General features: G+C 45.5%; 1 protein-coding gene across 6 annotated transcripts in view; it reads left to right on the forward strand.

Moving 5' to 3' along the window:
• Positions 1–676: 676 nt before the first annotated feature.
• ATP6V0A1 (ATPase H+ transporting V0 subunit a1) overlaps positions 677–19,758 on the forward strand; it is a 28,289-nt gene continuing 9,207 nt past the window's right edge. For 2 of the 6 annotated variants that reach the window (XM_088179726.1, XM_088179728.1), the window contains exons 1-18: positions 721–958; positions 1,156–1,297; positions 1,462–1,540; positions 1,841–1,938; positions 2,466–2,594; positions 6,926–7,008; positions 7,780–7,906; positions 9,107–9,189; positions 9,803–9,896; positions 11,198–11,410; positions 12,008–12,158; positions 12,389–12,528; positions 13,741–13,898; positions 14,346–14,436; positions 15,206–15,324; positions 15,600–15,816; positions 16,372–16,479; positions 19,389–19,496. In XM_088179726.1, the coding sequence (XP_088035852.1) occupies positions 1,181–1,297; positions 1,462–1,540; positions 1,841–1,938; positions 2,466–2,594; positions 6,926–7,008; positions 7,780–7,906; positions 9,107–9,189; positions 9,803–9,896; positions 11,198–11,410; positions 12,008–12,158; positions 12,389–12,528; positions 13,741–13,898; positions 14,346–14,436; positions 15,206–15,324; positions 15,600–15,816; positions 16,372–16,479; positions 19,389–19,496 (2,115 nt within the window). In that variant the 5' untranslated portion in view covers positions 721–958; positions 1,156–1,180. Of the gene's footprint in view, positions 959–1,155; positions 1,298–1,461; positions 1,541–1,840; positions 1,939–2,465; positions 2,595–6,904; positions 7,009–7,779; positions 7,907–9,106; positions 9,190–9,802; positions 9,897–11,197; positions 11,411–12,007; positions 12,159–12,388; positions 12,529–13,740; positions 13,899–14,345; positions 14,437–15,205; positions 15,325–15,599; positions 15,817–16,371; positions 16,480–19,388; positions 19,497–19,758 lie in introns of all 6 variants that reach the window. The other 4 variants (XM_088179723.1, XM_088179725.1, XM_088179724.1 and 1 more) reach the window with 3 other exon arrangements.

Genomic DNA, 19,758 nt, shown 5'->3' on the forward strand with positions numbered 1-19,758 from the left:
TTTTTCCCCGGGGTCACCTGCTCCAGGGTGGGCTTCCACAGATAAATGTGTAGGGATTCAGGTATAGGAAAGGATTCATGCAGGGCAGAGCTCCTTGAATTTGTCTTCAGAAATTCTGAGTTTCTGAATTCAGCCTTTAAAGTGTTATGTGAAGACTCATCAGGGTCATAATACAAATTCTACATTAATTCATTAACTAATTGAGCATTTGATCAAAGCTGAAGCTTTCAGCGTTCAGTTGTGGAGCAAAGCTGATATTTAAAGTCTTTGACATCCATTCCATGTGTGACTCCAATGAATCTCTGTGCCTTTGGATGTCCATTTGGGAATAATAAAAATACCCCTGCCTTGGTAGGTCAGTCTGGATAAAGCCAGATAATCTCACAGGATAGGGATGTCCATCTATTCCTGGGGCTCAGGGGGCTGAAGTGCCCCACTCGGTGCCTCTGTGCCCAAAGCAGTTCCCTGGGCTGGAATTCCCATGGGCTGGAACACCACGAGTTATTTTCTGTGTCTGGATTAACTTCAGTTCAGTCCCTTTTCTGCTGGAGACACACTAGGAACAGCCAATGGCCGGGAATTTGCAGCCTCCCCTCTGGAGCCTCAGTCTGGAGTCGATCTCTTCCAGTGGGAACAAGGGCTGGATCTGGGGCTGCTCTCGCTCACACCGTGCCTCGGCCGTCACTGCCCCGGGCCGTACACGGAGCCGCACCCCCGGCACCTCGCGCCTACGACACGCTCCCCGTGACGTCAGCGCTGCGTCACGGCTCCACTCATGACGTCACCGACAGCGGCGCGGGGGCCCTACCATCACTTCCGGGGCGGGGCCGTGCTCGGTCGCCAGGAGACGTGCGCGTGACACCGCCCCGCGCGGACGGTGACGCCGGAACGGGAGCCGGCTCGGGTCAGGCGGCGGCGGCGACAACAACAACAGCAGCGGCAGCGGCGGCGGCGGCAGGTAATGGCGGGGAACGGAACAGAACGGAACGAGGCTGATGGGGATGGGGTGATGGGGACGGGATAGGGTGGGGTGGGAACGCTGCGCCGGGCCGGGCTGGGGTGGGGTCCAGGTGCAGCCGGGCTGTGAGGGGGCGGCGGAGGCGGGAAGGCCTCGGTCCCTGCCCCCGGCCCGGTTCTCACGGCCCTTCTCCGCAGAGGCCGCGGCGGGAGCGGCGCCGCCATGGGGGAGCTGTTCCGCAGCGAGGAGATGACCCTGGCCCAGCTCTTTCTGCAGTCCGAGGCCGCGTACTGCTGTGTCAGCGAGCTGGGCGAGCTGGGCAAGGTCCAGTTCCGCGACGTGAGTGTTCCCTGCGTGGCCCGCGGTACCGGGACGATCGTGGGATCGGGAGCCCCGGCCGGCCCCGCCCCCGTGCCCGCCGCGGAGCGGGGCCGGTGGGGCCCGGCCCAGCCGCACCGGCCCCGGGGGCGGGGGTTTGCTGAGTGCCGTGTCTCTCCCTGCAGCTGAACCCCGACGTGAACGTATTCCACCGTAAATTCGTCAATGAAGTCCGGAGGTGCGAGGAGATGGACCGAAAGCTCCGTACGTTCCCACTGGGGTTGATGTGGCTCTGACCCTGCAGCTTTTGCTTAAAAAAAATCTACAGTCAAGGGAGGCTGAAGCTGCAGAGCAGCGTTTGGGACAGAGCAGAGGATTGAGGGCATAGGCAGGGCTTGCTGCCTCCAGGGATTCATTCCCCCCGCAAAAGATAACTCTGGCCAAGTCAGACAATCTTGGAATAGGAGATGAAGGAATCAGCTGCTGCTGGGGCCAGGTGCAGGTTGGGGTAACTGTTTGACGCTGAAATGTATGTAATCAACACTTCTAATGCTGTCTCGGCAGGGTTTGTGGAGAAGGAGATTAAAAAGGCAAATATTCCTATCATGGACACCGGCGAAAATCCAGAGGTGCCTTTTCCACGTGACATGATTGACCTGGAGGTAATGATGTGTTAAGACTTGAACTAGTATTTGACTCTGGATGGAAACAGGGAAAATTATCTCTGTTGGCCAATGCTCGTAGAATTTAGTGGCAGGGGGCATTAGCTCAGTCTTCAGTCGTCCCTGCAGGCAGCTCTGCCAGCTCACATTGGGCTGATGGTGTTTGTCTAAGTACAGAAGTGAGAGTGAGTACTCGAAAGGAATTTCACCACTGCAAAGCCAAAAACTGCTGGAACTGCATGATTTATGGTGGTGGGTCATAAAAGTTTATCACGATTTTATTTATTTGAAGAAATTCTATCAATCCATTCCATAAAAATCTGGCTGAGTGTGAGAAGTCTGCAGTTGCCTGCAGATGTGGCAGATCTGTATCTGTGTCACAGCAGGCTGGAGATGCACCTGTAAACCATGCAAATTGGGAGGGGATGTGAAGTATCTCACTTGCCTCTGTATGCTGACAGACTGAACAGCACTTAATTATGGAATTGCTTTAAGTCCTTTTTCTTTCTTCTTTTCACATCTTCCAGGCAAACTTTGAGAAAATTGAAAATGAGCTTAAAGAAATCAACACCAACCAGGAGGCTCTGAAGAGAAACTTCTTGGAGCTGACAGAATTAAAATTTATACTGCGTAAAACTCAGCAGTTTTTTGATGAGGTCAGAATACCGGTGGGGTTTAATACTTGGGGAGCTGGTTCTTCTCATGGAAATTACCATTTTTATTCTCGAATATATTTTAGTTGCTGTTTTGGACAGCAGGGTCATTTTATGCTTCGTTTGAGAAAGCTGCACAGATTGTTTTCCATTTTTCATGCAGTACACATAGCTACCCATGATTTACCTCCTGCGATGCTGATTTGGGCTTTTTCTAGTTAAGCAATGGTTTGTCTAAGAACTGTGTGAAATAATTAAGATGTAAGTAGTTTTGAAAGCACATCGACAGCCCCAAAATTTGGTGCTACAAGCACTCTCCCTAGTGGGTAAGAGTCTCTTTGGTGCACATGCAGAGGACTTAAGATCATACTGAATTTCTCTTCTGCATTTTAAGTGTTATGTGGGGACTCATCACGGTTACACTACAAAGTCCACTGAAGGAATAGATACATTAATTAGTTAATTGAGCCTTTGATCAAACCCTGAAGCTTTCAGAGGTCAGTTGTGGAGCAAAGCTGACATTTAAAGTCTTCAACATTCTTCTTGCCAGGAACTGGCAACTTTCACTGGACCTCAGAGCAGCTTCTCCGATGTCGTTCATGGCACTGACATAAATCCTGCTTGGGAGAAGACATAACTCTTCCTTGTAAAGCTGAAGTATCTCAAGAGTCTTGGCAGTTCTCTCAAAGAGCTCCCATATGTTTTTCAGGACATGTTTTTGCTGAGTAGATGTCCTGTTTCCTCTGATCTCAGGATTTGATCAAAGAATTCTTAACGGAAATGGCTCCTGGTATTTACAAGGGCTATTGTCAAGTGGAGCTGGTCTCCTGCACACTTCAGTCCGTTAATCTAACGGTTTGTTTTTTGTTGTTTTGGCACAAGGTATTGCCTGTTCAGGCACTAAGGTTGGTCCTGTGCCAGTCATAGTCACTGCTGATACAGATACTGCTGCTGGTGTGAGGGCTACTGGGTTGTGGGTTTGATTTCAGTACAAAAAAACCATTGTCTTCGAGTGTTGAATGTTCACTTACAAGTGTCCCTTGGACAAACAGGATTAACCTGATAATCCATTACTTTGCTGAGTTGAAGTAGCACTGCCTGTTCTGAGGATCATGTCATACCAAGAGCTGAGCACTTCTGTACCAAGAATGAATCCCAGACTGGTTTGGGTTGGGAAGGACCTTAAAGCTCATCCCCATCCAACCCCCTGCCATGGGCAGGGACACTTTCTACTAGATCAGGTTGCTCTAAGTGCCGTCCAACCTGGCCTTGTTAATTACTGCCCTCTCTGCCTACTGCTCTTCTTCAACTGCAGTGGGATCAAACGAAATTTAAAGATCAAAATCAATTTTCTAAACAGTCCATGGGAGGTCACCCACAGCCTTATACCAACCAGCCACAGAAAGCTTAGATACATTCTACTTCACGTTCATAACTGTATTCTATAGTAATAAAACAAAATACACCAAATAACATGTGCTGCTCTATGTAAAAGCAAATGGAACAGCTTACAGGTGATGTTCAGTAAAATACAAGTGTGGACAGTTTAAACCTGTCTCAGCTTTCTGTGCTCAGCAAGCAAGTGGGGAGAGCCCCAAGCAGCCCAGAGCTGCTTCTGCTCACCATCCTGGAGTGACTAACACTCCCTTCCTCCTTGCTGCCATTGCACAGCACTTTCAACACTTGAAGACTAGGATAACTTGTAATTAAGACTGTGTTATTCATAGTAATGAGTGGCACAAGAAATGGCTGACTCTCCAGTTCCTTCATGCTTGGTGTTTGCTCTCCAGAGCTTGAACGTGGTGGGAGGGAGGGTGGCAAAACATCCCCTTTTTCTTCCTGTGACCATTCCAGCCCAAGCAGCCATTTCTTGTTCCAACACACCATGTTGATGATTATGCTCCTTTTCTCAGTCTTCTTGTCCTTGCTTGTGAAGAGCACTATGAGCTGGAGAGATTTCTCTGAGAGCTTTGCCTAGAGTGTGAGCGTAAAAGAAGACTGGAAAAGTAACGGTTAATGGCATGCAGTCCCTTCTTTCTCCCTCTGACTCTTCTGCCATCTGCTTTTCTCTGTTTGCTTTGCATCTGTCACTTCTGTCTGGCTCTGGGTTAATAGATGGTGACATGAATCCTTTTTAGTTCTTGTGAACATTGATTTTTGTCCTGTTTGTGACCTGGAAGAGGCTTGAATTGTATGGGCTTGCACTGGGTGTGCAGAATTATCACAGGACAGGACTGGAATCATGAGTGGAGAAAATGAACCTTTTTTGAGATTAAAGGTGCTGATCTAGATGTGGATCAGGGGATCTATAAGCAATTTAAGCATGTTTAATAATGGAAGCTCTTTATTATGCTTCTTGATTACTGTCATGGAAATGCTTGGGGCATTCCAATCCTGAACGACCTCATCTAGTAAAAAATACTCCACAATAACTCTGACATTTCACTCACTGCTGGCATAATCTCATATGCAAAGTAGATTTCCCAGAATCCTGTTTTCCTGCACTGAAACTGTATAATTCTTCCATTTCCACGTGGTCTCAATTTTTTATTTCTATTAAGTCCTCTAGCAGTGCTTTAGTTATCCTTCCTGGTGCAGAGCTGCTGCTACTGTGCCATTTCCTTTCTAGTAAAGGTGTATTCATCAAATCAGAGTTATTGAGAAATGAGTTTAAGGAACATGAAATTTGTAATGTAAATAATCATTGCAAAAGAACGTTTTCTTTTAGTTAAACTAGTCTAATCCACATTTATTCTAAACTGTTTTGCTTTATAATTCCACCCCCACTAAGCAGGATTTGTCCTGAATAAAGGACACATAGCCCAAATGGGCCAAGCTAATATTAAACATATATAACAAATTCTCTCTCAGGTGAGGCAAATCCAAAGGTGTCACCTGTGCTGTCCTTCCTTTTTCATGAGTAATCTGCTAAAATGTGCTGCACATCATAAAAAATTACTGCAAACTGTCTTGATTACTGGAAATACAACACAAGCCTCTAACAATTGTAACTTATTGTACTTCAACATCCTGAAATTGAGACGTCAAACAGTTGTTGGGATGTTTGGTCTGTGTTTTGTATTCAGGTACCAAACTTTCTTATTTTAATTTTGTTCTTTATGAACCGAATTTTCATTCAGTTTTTGATGTTGCAACAAGTTGTCTTAAACTTGAAAGGATCAGGAATTCCCTGTGTTGCCTTTCCAAGCTGAGTGAAGGGCTCCCTCCCTCATGTAACATCCTAAGCTGCAGCAAGTGTGTGTACAAGCAGTCGAGCTGCATTTGGTGTCAGCCTTGCAAAAACTCTCTTGTATATGGCAAGCACTTTAATTTAACAAGCAAGTAAAATGTTGGAGAGATTTTCATTCTGACAGAACTATTGCCCGAATACAGAGACTGGGGCTAAGTTACTGTGCTTGCCACAGATTTTGCAAGGCTGTGCTCTGTGTGTGTGCGTGTGTATATGACATGTCCTTGGGTCAAACTCTGCCTTCCAGTGTAATTTAGCAAGTTCCCTTGATGGCTTTGTGGGAAAGACCTCCTGCATACCACAGAGGGAAGACTTTGGCCCTCTGATTGTGCTCAGGAGCTGTAATCTTTGGCATTTCGTTATATAAGCTGCAGAGGTAGAACTAAGTGTGAGGTGGGATTGAACAAGTGTGAAGATGGTGCACAAGAGGATATGATTTGAGCATCCTTAACTTGAATTTCTGACACTTACAAGCCATATTCCTAAGAATTGTAGCCTGCAAATGGGTTCCAAAGAAGGATGGCGTAAAACTGTCCTGTTTCAGTGCCTGACTGGCCAAGAGATGAGGCTATGTTGCCAGCCTGCTCTAAGCAGTGTTTGTGTCTGATGGTGAACCATACAAGGAATAAGGATAAATTCATTTAATATCTGGGGAAATACATGAGTCAAGTGTGTTTCTCTGGTTTGTGCCGTTAAAAATGGTTCTTGGGAACATCACTTGTGTTTAAAACTTGAAATTTATTTTTTTAATTCTGCCTCTCTTCAGACTTATATATGTCCCAGCCCCTTTGTTGCAACAGTCCTCAAGCCTTTCTTGTATGGAAGCCCTGCTGAGCCATTCCATTTTTCCTCGTGTTTTTCTCCTTCCATATGCGATTCTTGCTGTCTTTTCTGTCATCTCGTTCCTCTTTTTGCTGTCTTATGTTTGCTCTTCCTTTTTTTTTCTTTCCTTTCCTTTCCTCTCTTCTTTTCTTTCTTTGTCTCCCACAACTATCTCCTGGCTCCTCATTCCCTGCATGCCACTAACTGGTTTCATTAGATATTAATTGATTTGTGAATTCAGGCTGAATTGCATCATCAGCAGATGGCGGATCCAGACCTGTTGGAGGAATCCTCTTCACTGCTGGAGCCGAGCGAGATGGGAAGGGGTGCCCCGCTCCGACTCGGGTAATTGCAGTTCAGGATTGCTGGATTAGGGATTATCAGCCTGTGGAAGCAGCAATAATTTCAGCACAGTTGTGGAACTTTCCACACCAAGCAGATGAAAGCTGATCTAAAACTGGCTGTTGCTCTCTGCTCTTTTCCTGCCCATATTAACTTCCCTGTTCATGTTGGTGCTTCAGAGTTCTCTCTGCGCCAAACAATTAACCCAGTTTGTTCCGTGGAAACCTGTCTGCTTGTTTCCTCAGACATTCTGAGATCTCAGAGCTTTGTTGAAAGTTTTAACTACTGTGGGCACATAATGGTCTGAATAACTGTATAGTTCTACATCCTCTTTATCAGCTGCTTCCAGGCTTCCTTGTACGTTTGTAATACTTTATCTGGACACAGGGGTTTGTTCCAGTGAGGTCCAGTATGAGCCCAGGACACAGTCACTGGCAGCCACGGCTGCTGTAACCCTTGCAGCCAATGTACCAGGGCTGTAGGGAAATGAAAGCTAGAAAATATATATCTAAATGCATTTGTTTCTCCTATAAGCAGCAATTTATATATTTTAAAAGATTATTTCATTCTGTTAAAAAACAGAGCTTGTGCTATAGTGCAGTTGTTTTGTTGTGTATTACCTCCGTGTATTTAGAGGACCTTCCATTGTGGAAGTTAAAATAAAATTTTTACAGCTTTTGGTGCCGGGCCGACGCCCAGTTTCCATCATGTGCTGGGTGCGAGGCTCTGGCGTGGCTCAGGTGCAGCCCCTCAGGTTGTGCTGTCCCTTTGCAGGTTCGTGGCTGGCGTGATCAACCGCGAGCGCATCCCCACGTTCGAGCGGATGCTGTGGCGCGTGTGCCGCGGGAACGTGTTCCTGCGCCAGGCCGAGATCGAGAACCCGCTCGAGGACCCCGTCACGGTACAGCAGCAGGAGCTGGGAGCTGTGGATGTGTAGATAGAAGCCTCTGTCCCTCAGTGAGGTCCATCCCAGCACCTGCTGCAGCCTCTGAGCTTCATCAACAAATGTTTTCCTGTTTAAATAAAACAAAAATAGGAGGCTGGATGGGGAGTGCTGTTGGAAGGGGGAAATCAACTCAAAACACAGACTGTGGGAGGGCCTAGGGATTTCTCTGGCCCAAACTGCAAGTGCAGTTCTGAATGAGTAGTGATCCTCCATGGAGAATGCTCTTTGGGACAGGGACAATGTGTAATATCTGAAGCTCATTTCTCTGAACTTGAACTTTTCATTTTTTTCTTAATTCAATAATCAATAGTTTAAACATTCACCTTAGAACCATTTGCATTAGTATAGAAATAAATAGTAAATGTTATGATTGGAGCTGGTTTTATATCCAGTATCTTCTGTTCTCAAACCAGTGGGCACTGCTCAAACTGGGGCACCCTTGCTCTTACCTGGTAAAGGGCTGCCCTGGAGCACAGATCCAAGAGGTGAAGCTCAGTAACAGCCACACTTAAGTGAGGCTGATGTGTTCCCTTGTCCCACCAACCACCAATAGCTGACCTGTAGAATTATCTGTCTGCTAGGAGAGACTTTGTTCTTATTGTGCAGAACTTCCTTAAACTGAGGTTACACCTAATGTAATTATTCTCGAAACATTATGTTAAAATTTCCTAAGTAAGGTAGAACAATAACTTGTCAACAAATGCAGGAAAGGGGCCCTGGCTGCCCCCACGGACACAGCTGTGCAAGGAATGTGCCTCTGGCCTCCCTGGGAACCACACTGGTTAAACTCCATTTTTTTTAATCTTCATTCACTCTTTTGGCTTGATTCTGTAGGTGAGCTGACTGCACTAAGTGCTGATAAATATTTAATTGCATCTTTATTATTTTTGGAGATCTTACCCAGATCTCCATGTATTGCATAGAATCAATAATGGATAACCTGGGGCATTTTGCTTCAGTAAACACAAACACAGTGCAGGTACTCTGTGCTGAGGCTGAGAAGATTGCTCTCCTTGTGACTGTTCCAGTGTTACAAAGGTACATTCTTGACCTGCTGTGCATATCTGAACTCTGATGAGCAAACTCGGTGAAGGGAAAAGTAGAACTCTGGTAATTATCTAATGCTAATTTCTATAATTCTTTCTTTTGTTCTAGGGGGATTATGTGCACAAGTCTGTATTTATCATCTTCTTCCAAGGTGACCAGCTGAAGAATAGAGTCAAGAAGATCTGTGAAGGGTATGGAAGTCTGACAGCTGGGCAGCTCTCAATTATTTGAAACACGCTGACATGACTTAATATCAGTATTTCTCAACTCCCTGTTTCGCAGTGGCTGCAGGAGCACATATTTAGACAGCAAATGAAATGTGCCATAAGTAACTGAGACACATTTTACAGTCACACTCACCACTCCCCAGCCTGTAATGCTCAAAGTACACAACTGCTGTGCTAGGGAATGCAAAATACCAAGGCAGTGTTGATTTCTGGGGCAGGCCTGATGGGACATCAGTGGGATATTCTCACAGTGGAGACAACAGTGACTGCTTCTATCAGCAGTTGCACTGCTTTGACAGCATCCCCCCTCAGCTGGGTGGCAGACCAGCCTCCTGACAGTGCCTGGAGACACACTGGCAGCACAGGGAGCAGAGGATTCTCTCCTAGTTCTGTTTTCTTTACCACTCAGCTTCTGCTTCGGCCTAAAGCAAACTTCTGCATCCCTTTGATGTAGAGGCTGGAGCTTTGCTTGGCAGTTTCTGCTCATCAGAAACTTCTCTCAAGGTGCCTCTGCCTCACCCCTGGCTGATTGATCTTCATTCCGTCTCTGTCACTGAGGTGCTTCCCTGTCTTCCAGGTTCCGGGCCTCCCTCTACCCATGCCCAGAAACACCTCAGGAGCGGAAGGAAATGGCTTCTGGTGTCAATACTAGAATTGATGATCTTCAGATGGTAAAATAACTGGGGCCAATGACCTTTCTTTGGTTTTTTTCTTTAATAATATGGATGAAAACTATAGAAACTTTGGATCCTGTTAAAACAGGAGGATTTTTGCCCCTATTAGATGACCATGTTTTCAGCTTCAGATAGCTTGAGACCAGCAGTGCAAGAGAGGTGTGTGGACACTGCTCAGTTGTTTCTGTGTCATTATTTGGGATGGGTGGTTTGATTTTTCTGGAGAGCTAAGCAATTAATTATATACAAATAAGTACAGAGAACTCGGTGCCAGGGAGAAAAGAGGAACTTGTGTAGGATGGTCCCATAGGTTCTGACTCTGAGAGCATGTTGTGTAACTGCCTGTTTCATCTGCAAGTACTTTGAAAACCTTTAAACTTTTTTCCAAGCTGCGATAACAATGCTAACATTAACGTAGCTCTTCTTTTTTCCTGCCTGTCCTTATATTTTTGTGTTGTGCTGTCCTGAAGAGCTTCTTCTTTTTAGCTAATCACTTGTGCAGCAGCCTGAGTGTTGGTAAAAAGCAATTAGCACCCAGATCTCGCGGGTGCCACCTCTGAAATATCTGGTGCTTGCTTCAAGGAAGAAAGGCAGTATGTGATAATGTAGAAAGATTTAAGGGATTTGAGACAAAAATCAAGAAAAGGTTCAGAAACTAAAAGGAAAAAGATTGAATTTGACCTGCTTATTTGATAGAGAAGCTGTCTCAAGCTGAGAGTTGTGCAGTGTAGCTCAAAAGATGTTTTAAAGTAGACAGGAAATCAGAAGCAATGTAACTGCTGTAAGCTGCATATGCCTTGTGTCCTCACTTTCCCTACAATCTAAGATTTTCCACTCTGGAAATCTGACTTGGCCTGAGTTTGATATGTTCCAGTTGGAAAACACCCTCAGTAGGAAACACTTTCTCCTTTTCCCTTCAGTAAACAAGTCTTTCAGAGTAATGTGTGTTTTCTCAAGGCAGCAAACCCTTTACTTGCAGAACTCTTCTCTGCTCTTTTAACCCGGGTGGAGGTAAAACTGTTCCCTATGATCTTGGCACAGTTCTTTGTTTGAAACAACCACTGACATTGGAGCTGGAGGAGGAAAGTAATCCGAAATTGTCTGAAAAAAGCCTTTAAGCCTTTAAGCAGAACTAATTGGTATGGGGGTACATTATAGACTGCAGGCATGGGGCAGCCTGTGCCTGGGGTGGGGGAGCAGGCTGGTCATTCATCCTCTGTGGGAAAGGCTTGTCTTGTTGGTGCAACTTGAGCTTTGGTCCATGATTTGGCCTCATGTTTTTCCTGCTTCTCTGAAAGGTGCTGAACCAAACTGAGGATCATCGCCAGAGGGTTTTGCAGGCAGCTGCTAAAAACATCCGTGTGTGGTTCATCAAAGTGAGGAAGATGAAGGCGATTTACCACACCCTGAACCTGTGCAACATCGATGTGACACAGAAGTGCTTGATTGCTGAAGTATGGTGTCCTGTTGCTGACCTCGATTCCATCCAGTTTGCTCTCAGGAGAGGCACTGTGAGTAGATGCTGTGCCAGTCAGCTGTGGCAGCACCGCATGGATTCATTGCCTTTTCTATATTGTGAGCCCCTGAACACCATCCCCTTGGGTTGTTGGAATCAGCCCTCACAGAGGACAGCTCATTTAGCAGGCAGGAATGATGACTTAGAGATAAAAGAAGTAACAGACACATTTTGTGAAGCTTAAAGTTCAGGCGAATGCTGGAATGGTGAGGATTTTACCCTGTGTGAGTCCTTTGGTATGCTTAGTTACCCTGGCTGGCTCTGTAGTCCTGGTGTCTGGATAAGGAGCTCTCCACGATGTTGGCAAACTCACTCTCTGCTCAGATAGTCAAGAGAGTTGGGTTTCTTGAAGTCCTTCCACTTGTTTTCTGTCCTGTGCAGACAATGTTCACCTTTACTCCTGCTACACAAAGCAGAGAGCAGTGGAATCCTGGCAGCCTTCCTCAGCTGCTCCAGTGTCTCATTGTGCAAGTACACTGCAAACACTCAGCGTTGCAGTTTTCCAAATGCCAGTGGGACAGCTGTGTTGGACTTCTTCCTCCAGTGCTCCAAGGGTGGGTTTGCTGATCTTCCCTTTGTTTTTCTCAAACAGGAGCACAGCGGATCCACTGTCCCATCTATTTTAAACAGGATGCAAACCAATCAGACCCCACCCACATACAACAAAACTAACAAGTTTACTTCTGGCTTTCAAAACATTGTTGATGCTTATGGCATTGGGACATATCGGGAAATAAATCCAGGTAAATTAAGACTTGGAAAAATCCAAGACTTATGTCTCAAATTTTTTAGTCATGGTATTTATCTGTATTGCCTGTCCTGTGTGGAAATCTCTAATAGAGAATTCTAGTAGACTCACCAGCTTTCAGTAACAGAGGGGAAGCTGGGGAATTATATTTCCTAAATTGCCTGAAGTGTACCATGGTGAATCTGGGCTGACGAACACAGAGTGATGTTGTCTTTTCCCTTACAGCACCCTATACCATCATCACCTTCCCATTCCTGTTTGCTGTGATGTTTGGGGATTTTGGCCATGGAATCCTGATGACTCTGATTGCTGTCTGGATGGTGGTGAGGGAAAGCAGGATTCTGTCCCAGAAGAGTGACAATGAGGTAAAGTGGCAGATTATGCTGAGCTTTGCATTTCAAACAAAGAAGTGCAGCTTAGTTTACTCCCATCCTTTTCCTCTTGATTTGACAATACCCATTACTCCTATTTTGGAATTTTTGAAGTACTTGGACAGGCTGGGAAGCCTGAAGAACACACCACCCATTGAGTAGTGTAATTTCATAATACTATTGAGTTCCCGTGGTTTTCCTTTTGTACATTTATAGGAAATTATTAATTTCAGTTGTCTGAAGGAAATTATCAAGTGTAGTAGGTAAGTTGGCCTAAAAACATCACCACAAATGTAGCTGGATCACGGTGGGGTTTAGCCAGTGCAAAACTCCCAGTTCCTGTACATATATGTCCCATCTCCAGCATTTTTCCTATTTGCTTCTCAAGGTTGGTTTTGCTGGCTCAGAGCTGACAGGAACTGAACCAGAGTTAAGATACACTGGCCAAGCTGGAGGAGGCTGACAGGGTCTGTGCTCCTGGTTCCAAACTCCTGCTGCCAGCTGGGAGTTGCATGAGGCTGTGCAGTGCAGTTTGTCCTCTCCAGCTACTCCCAGGTCCCCTGTGGAGATCCACACTGCCCCTTTATCCTTGTTCTCTGTGCTGCTCCCTTAATCTCTGCTGAGGGGAAATAGAGATTTTGTGCTCTCGGTTCATGTGGCCGATGTTTGTCCAACTGACGCCTAGAGGATCTGAAACAGAGGCTAGACAGAGTTAAGAGGAATGAAATGGATTGAGGGGCCTTCAAAGGCCACACCCTGGCAGTACCAGTGCCACAGTCATGGCCCTACCCAGGTGGCTCTAAGATGGAAGCAAAAGAGAGCGTGGTCACAAGAGCTCACATTTTTATAGGTTTTGGTCCATTTGCACACAGTAGTCAACTTCTAATTAATAGCCTCAAATCATGAAGTTTCATCCTCCTTGCTTGCTTGCTTGCCTGCCCTCCTCTTTTCACATTGTTTATGTTTTGGGCCTGAAGTTTGAAGAGATTATCCTTGAGTCCCCAGCTGGAATGTTTTGTCTTCACCATCCGGTGAAAATAGCCTAGTAACCCTTAATATAAAACTAAAAGCTGCACACCAAAGCAGAACAGAAAAACTTGAAACTTAAGGCATCACTACAACAGACTGATTTCCTTAATTTGGCTTTAAGAAGGACCTGCTCTGTTCTCATGGACTTTCTTTGTTCCTTTTGGCATTTTACACCAGATGTTCAACATGGTGTTCAGTGGTCGATACATCATCCTGCTGATGGGGCTGTTCTCCACCTACACGGGCCTCATCTACAACGACTGCTTCTCCAAGTCCCTCAACATGTTCGGTTCCTCCTGGAGCGTCCGGCCAATGTTCAATAAAGCCAACTGGTCGTGAGTAAACCCTTGGTAACTTTGTAGAGACAGTGAGAAGCAGGTGACTTGTCCTTCCCCATTGTCCTTCAGCTCAGGAAAATAAAAATTTCTGACCTCTGTCTCAGGTAGATTTGGAGGAGGGGTGTAAATGGGATTATATGTGCAAAGATTCAAAATGGCACTTTTTTTTCCCATAAAACTTACAAAATGCAGTTTCTTACCTATTTCCCCATAGACATTTCAAGAGTCCTGTCCCCTGCACCTGTCTTCCTTGTGACACTGAGTAAAAGGTCAAGAAACAAGGGTTTATTCATTTGGGAAAATCTTTAGAACCGTCCAGTTTCTGCAACCTTGAAGTTCTCTCAGTTTAAGCTATTCCTTGCTCTCACAAGGGAAGAGTGTTGCTGGTTTTTACAGAAGGAGGGTTGCTATTGTTAATGTTTGTATAATCTTATTCCCAAACAGAGATGCTTTGCTGGAGACCACCCCCTTGCTGCAGCTGGATCCTGCTGTCCCAGGGGTGTTTGGTGGGCCCTACCCCTTTGGCATTGACCCAGTAAGAGCTCATCCTTCCTCTGCAGTCCTTTGGGAAAAATCCTCAGTATCAGCAGAAAGAAAAGTACCTGGCTACTCACTGTTCTATGAAAGATTCCCCAGCCCAGCCATTCCCTTAGCAAGTCCATCAGTGGTGGGAATACTCCTTAATAACATCATTCCTAGCCAGATTTGGGATGGAGACCCTTGTTCTGAGGTCCATTAAAGGCTGTGTTCTCACCCCTTCTAACCTGCAGTGCTTTAATCAAAACTGATTAGCCTCGAAAATCACTTTCTGAAATTACTTTTTTAACGTTGGGGAAAGCTGTTAATCTCTTTTATCAGTCACCCTTGGAAATGTACATTTCCCAGTAATTCTGTCACTTTGTACCTGCCTGCATCAACACCTTTGCTCTTAACTCTGCTTGTAATATATGACAAACCCTGTGTGGGTTCCACATATAGAGAAAATGTAGGAAATCAGAGCTGTGTGTAATTGTTCCTTTAAATGGATAATCATATTCTTTCTGTTAAGGATACAGCCTCTTTTCTCCTGCACCTTTGAGGTACCATGAAAACAGGTTTGATTCATGCTCAGGGTCAGACTGTTGCTAGCTGAAAGTTTGTCTGCTCATTTCCCCAAAAGATATCCGTAGGACAAATACCTCTTTAAAAACCTGCTTTTTCAGCCTCACACTTCCTGACTGGTTCATACTGTTTAGCTTAAAGGGAGTGTTTTCCTTCTCCTGTTTTCCTTTCCCTGGTATCTGACTAGGTGTTGTTTTTCACAGATCTGGAATATTGCCAGCAATAAGCTGGCTTTCCTCAATTCCTTTAAGATGAAGATGTCTGTGATTCTTGGCATTTTCCAGATGCTCTTTGGTGTCGCGTTGAGTCTCCTCAACCACATGTAAGTGCTTTGCTCTGGTTTTCTCATGGTGAGGGGAATGGAGTGTCTTTGGGTGTTGTGTGGTTTAAGATGCCTGCCAGCCCTCACCTCCTGATGGAAGGTGCAGTGCAGTTGTCTCTGGCTATGTGTGGAACTGTGCCTGTCAGGCAGTTCCTGTGCTACAGGCCCAGCTGTTGTCAAACTGTGTTCCAAAGACTCCCTTCTCTCTCTTATTAAAAGTTTTTGCCCTAATTCTAACCAAATCTAATAGAAACTTTTTTTTTTCTTCCCTGTAGCTATTTTAAGAAGCCACTGAACATATACCTTGGATTTATCCCAGAAATGATTTTCATGTCCTCCCTCTTTGGATACCTTGTTATTCTCATCTTCTACAAGTGGACAGCCTATGATGCTCACACATCCAAGGAAGCACCGAGCCTCTTAATACACTTTATCAACATGTTTCTGTTCTCCTATGAGGACACCAGTAATAAGATGCTTTATAGTGGGCAGGTGCGTGCTCTTGCTAAAACAGAATAAGAGATGCTTCATGATACTGGAGTGTCTCACTGATCTTGTCATAATTGTGAAATCAAGCATGAAACATCTTTCATGCATTTCTGAAGGCTGATACTATGTAATGTTGAAGAAGGAAGGAATAATTCCTATACCAGGAATTTTTATTTGACCATAAGTCAACTGTGACTTCAGAACACGTGGATCCTGATTAAGGACAGAAAGCAATTAGGAATATTGTCCCATGTCTGCAATGTGATACCTCTCAGCTTAGCTCAGACACCAATGCTGTTTCCTCCCAGCAGTATCAGACATCTGCCAAATTCTCGTTCCCTGCAGGATCTTTTGGATTTTTCCCCAATCTAACCCAGTCTCAGCATTAAATGCTGTGCTCAGTCAGAGCTGCAGGTATTAAGTATTTAATTGCTGTTCCCAGAAGAGAGAGGGGTAATGGAGTATCCACATACTGGGAATTCAGCTGTTCTTGCTGGTTTCTGTGTATGTTTGAGCAGGGGCTGCAGCTGAATTACCTGAGACTTGTTTCTTTTGCAGAAAGGGCTCCAGTGTTTCCTCGTGGTGGTAGCCTTGCTGTGTGTGCCATGGATGCTGGTAGCCAAACCCCTGGTCCTTCGCCAGCAGTATTTAAGGAGAAAACACTTGGTGGGTGACTCCCTTTTACATTTTACATATGAAAACTAGTTTTGTTTGAAAAGCTATGTTCTCCATCCTGAGCTTGGATTCATGAATTCACACTGCACTGAAACCTGTAAAGTATTTTTTCGTATTCCTGGGCATACCATACCAGCAAGTGGGTGTTACTGGAGACAGAGTGTTGCCTGCCTGCTTCCCAGATCTGGATCCAGCATCAAACCTGCTTTTAAAAACCACTTATGTTGGTAATGATCAGAACAGCGTCTCTGGCTTGGGCTTTGGTAGGTGGTTTAGGAACAGTCTCACTGGTGCTGGATGCACTTCTATTGCTGGGCTGGGCTGGCAGTGGGAAACAGAGATGGAAATGGCTGGCAGACTTCTCAGCTATCTTTGTTAAAGCAGCTTGGACGGTAAAAAAAAAAAACAACAAAAAAAAAAAAAAAAACGGAAAAAGAAGCTTAGAGACTCATGTGAGAGGTTGTCTGCTGGGGTGCTCTGTAGGATTCCATCTGCACTGTGTGTGAGATGCAGGAACAGGGCACACGTGCACTGCGGAGACGTGCGAGTGCTCCCTGCACGTCTGGCAGCGCTGTGAGGATGTGCAGCCAGTCAAAGATCAGTTCAGTTACAGACACTCCCTCTCCCTTCTCTGACCACCTTTCATCCTCCCATGTCCCCTCCATTCCTCTCCCTTTCTCTTTTTGTTTTCTTCCTCCTCCCTCTCTCTTCTTCCGTCCACCCCCAGGAAGGGCAGCCCGAGGAGGCCCAGGGCAGCACGAACTCGCAGGCGCTCGAGGCAGCAGCGGCTGCAACAGTGAGTGCACTTCAAACTCGCCTGATGCATTACAGACGGGAGTTGGCTTTGTGTCTGGTTATCGAGGGAGCATGGAATGTATCTCAATTTCATAAGGGAATGGCAAGTGCACCTTTAGGGTGGAAAACACTTTCTCTTGGAAAGAGCAAAGTTTAGCCAAATTGATACATTCTGGATGAACACCCAGGCTGGAGGATGGTAGTTGTGTGTGCACAGAGACACTTCCTTGCAGGAGTGCTGCTGAATCCAATCAGCAGAGCAGCACAAGATTTCCTGCTACCACATCTTCCCCCCTCGTCTTAAATTCCCTTTTTTTTCTTCTGCTTCTGTATTTAAGATAGATTAGGATTCTTCTCAGTGCAGTATTTCTGTTTGCATTACGTGTTCCCAAACACACAAGTGACGTGATGGCCTCCAGCAACTCCATGTCAGTAATCATTGGATTTGTGACACATCTGTCCTGTACACACTTTGATCTGAAATTATTATAAAATGGTTGTGCACAAGCAAGCTTCTTGGTGGTGGCTGTTTTGACTTACATGTTTCTAAGCCTACAGATGGCCCTTTGCTGACAGAGCTTTCTGCTAAGGATTGTGGCAGCCCCAGAACTTAGTCTCTTCCCCAGTCCTACCTATTTCAGCTACATTTTAGTTCTGAATCTGTCTGGCTGACTAGGATGTGTGAATCTCACTGATTGTGTGGAGCACATCACGTTCTCCAGGTGCCAGAGGTGCTGGGAGGGACATGTCAGCTGGTTCTCTCATGACATTTTAGTCTCCTCACAGAAATGTCAGGAATTAAAATGGATCTTTTGTGCAGGATCCGTCCAGTGTATGAAATGCATCTCCATCAGGAAGCTGCAAGGGGAGGTCTTGTGTGAAGTGTGCTTAGAAGGATCAAGTAAACAATTGGAGCTGTTGGAGCTGTGTTTAGGTTGGCTGGTTTACAGGGAATTGATATGAGTCAAGTGCGAGGGAAGGGCTGCTCAAGTGCAAGTTCACACAGGCTAGAAATACATAAATAGAATATTGATAGGAGTCATCACTGACTTTTGGTGTTTCAGAGATACTGAAAATCCTAATAAAAGCATTGTCTTAGTTATTAATGTGGAGAGTTTGTAAATTTTATTTCTGTTTTCAGAGCATAAACACCTACCTAATTTTGTTTTTAGAAACTTGACAAAATCTCTAATTCGTATCTAGCATTTTGGGCATATTTATAATTCAGCCTAAAATAAAAGTAGGCTTCTAAGGACAAAGGAGGTAGAAGAACTCAGAGCAGCTGTTCTGCTGGTCTGTGCAAGTACCAGGTCATCGGACCTTCAGCCTCTTTCATCTGCATGGGCATCCCTGGACTTCTGCAGTCCTGGTGTGGCAAGTCAGGTCACATCCTGTGTCACAGGTGATCCAGGACAGTGCTGAAGCTGGGCACAGGGTTTATTTCTATTTATGGTGTTGTAGTTTGCCTCTCTAGGGGTCAGACTCAGGGTTTGGGTGGGAACCACTCCCGATTTCAGCATTTCAGCTCAGCCTGTTGTTGTTCTTTTCCCTTTGGAGTCCTGGAGCTGCAGCTGAGGGTCAGATGTTGAATGTCAGAACAAATGTCTCTAAAAGGACCTGCTTGCACAATGTAGGGTTTCTGAGCAGGGGAAGATCTGGTTTTCCATGTGGTGTTGGTGTGCCTGAGGCTGGTGGGAGCAAGTGTGTGTGTGTTTGTGTTAGCTCCATAACCTGCTCCAGTAGCCAGCAGTGGTGTGTCCATGCTTGTCCAGCCGTGCTGGGCAGGACGTGGGGCTGTTGCATGTCAGAGCCAGCAAATGTCCTCTCAGAGGTGTGCCTTTATTGTCCTCATGGTTACTGTTACACTGTAGAAATGTACCAAGGATTCACTCAGACAGACTTTTTTTTTTCCCCAGCCCCAGCAGGAATCAGCACCTTTCGCATCCAAGCTGGGAAATAGAATTGTACCTGCCTTAATCTGGGCCTTAATATTTAATATTTTGTTTTCCTCTGTGAGCTGCTGCTGCACATGGAGTCATGAGAAACCTGCACTTTTGCACTAAAACCCAAACAACACTTTGCTCTTTCTTTTCTGCATGTGTCAGGGCACGCACAACTTTGGTGGGATCCGGGTGGGCAATGGCCCAACGGAGGAGGATGCTGAGATCATTCAACATGACCAGTTATCTACCCATTCTGAGGAGGGGGAAGAGGTAAGCACCTGAGCATCCTCGCTCTCAGGGCACTGCACTCGGCAGCAGGATGAGCTCACTGGGACTGTAGTTACTCATTTCCAGGCTGTTTAAACAGCAACATTCCCAGTGAAGTATGTTCCTAGCAGTTTTCTCACTGACTGTCTCTTGATTACTCCCAGGACTCCAGAAAAAGCAACATAATTTGCATATCCTGGGAGCTGTGGCTCTGTTTGTCCCCCAAAAGCCACCATCTCAGGAGTGCACAGCACTCCCAGGTGCC

The sequence above is a fragment of the Sturnus vulgaris genome, chromosome 27, assembly GCF_052056855.1.
Source record: "Sturnus vulgaris isolate bStuVul1 chromosome 27, bStuVul1.hap1, whole genome shotgun sequence".
In the NCBI taxonomy this organism is placed as follows: Eukaryota; Metazoa; Chordata; class Aves; order Passeriformes; family Sturnidae; genus Sturnus; species Sturnus vulgaris.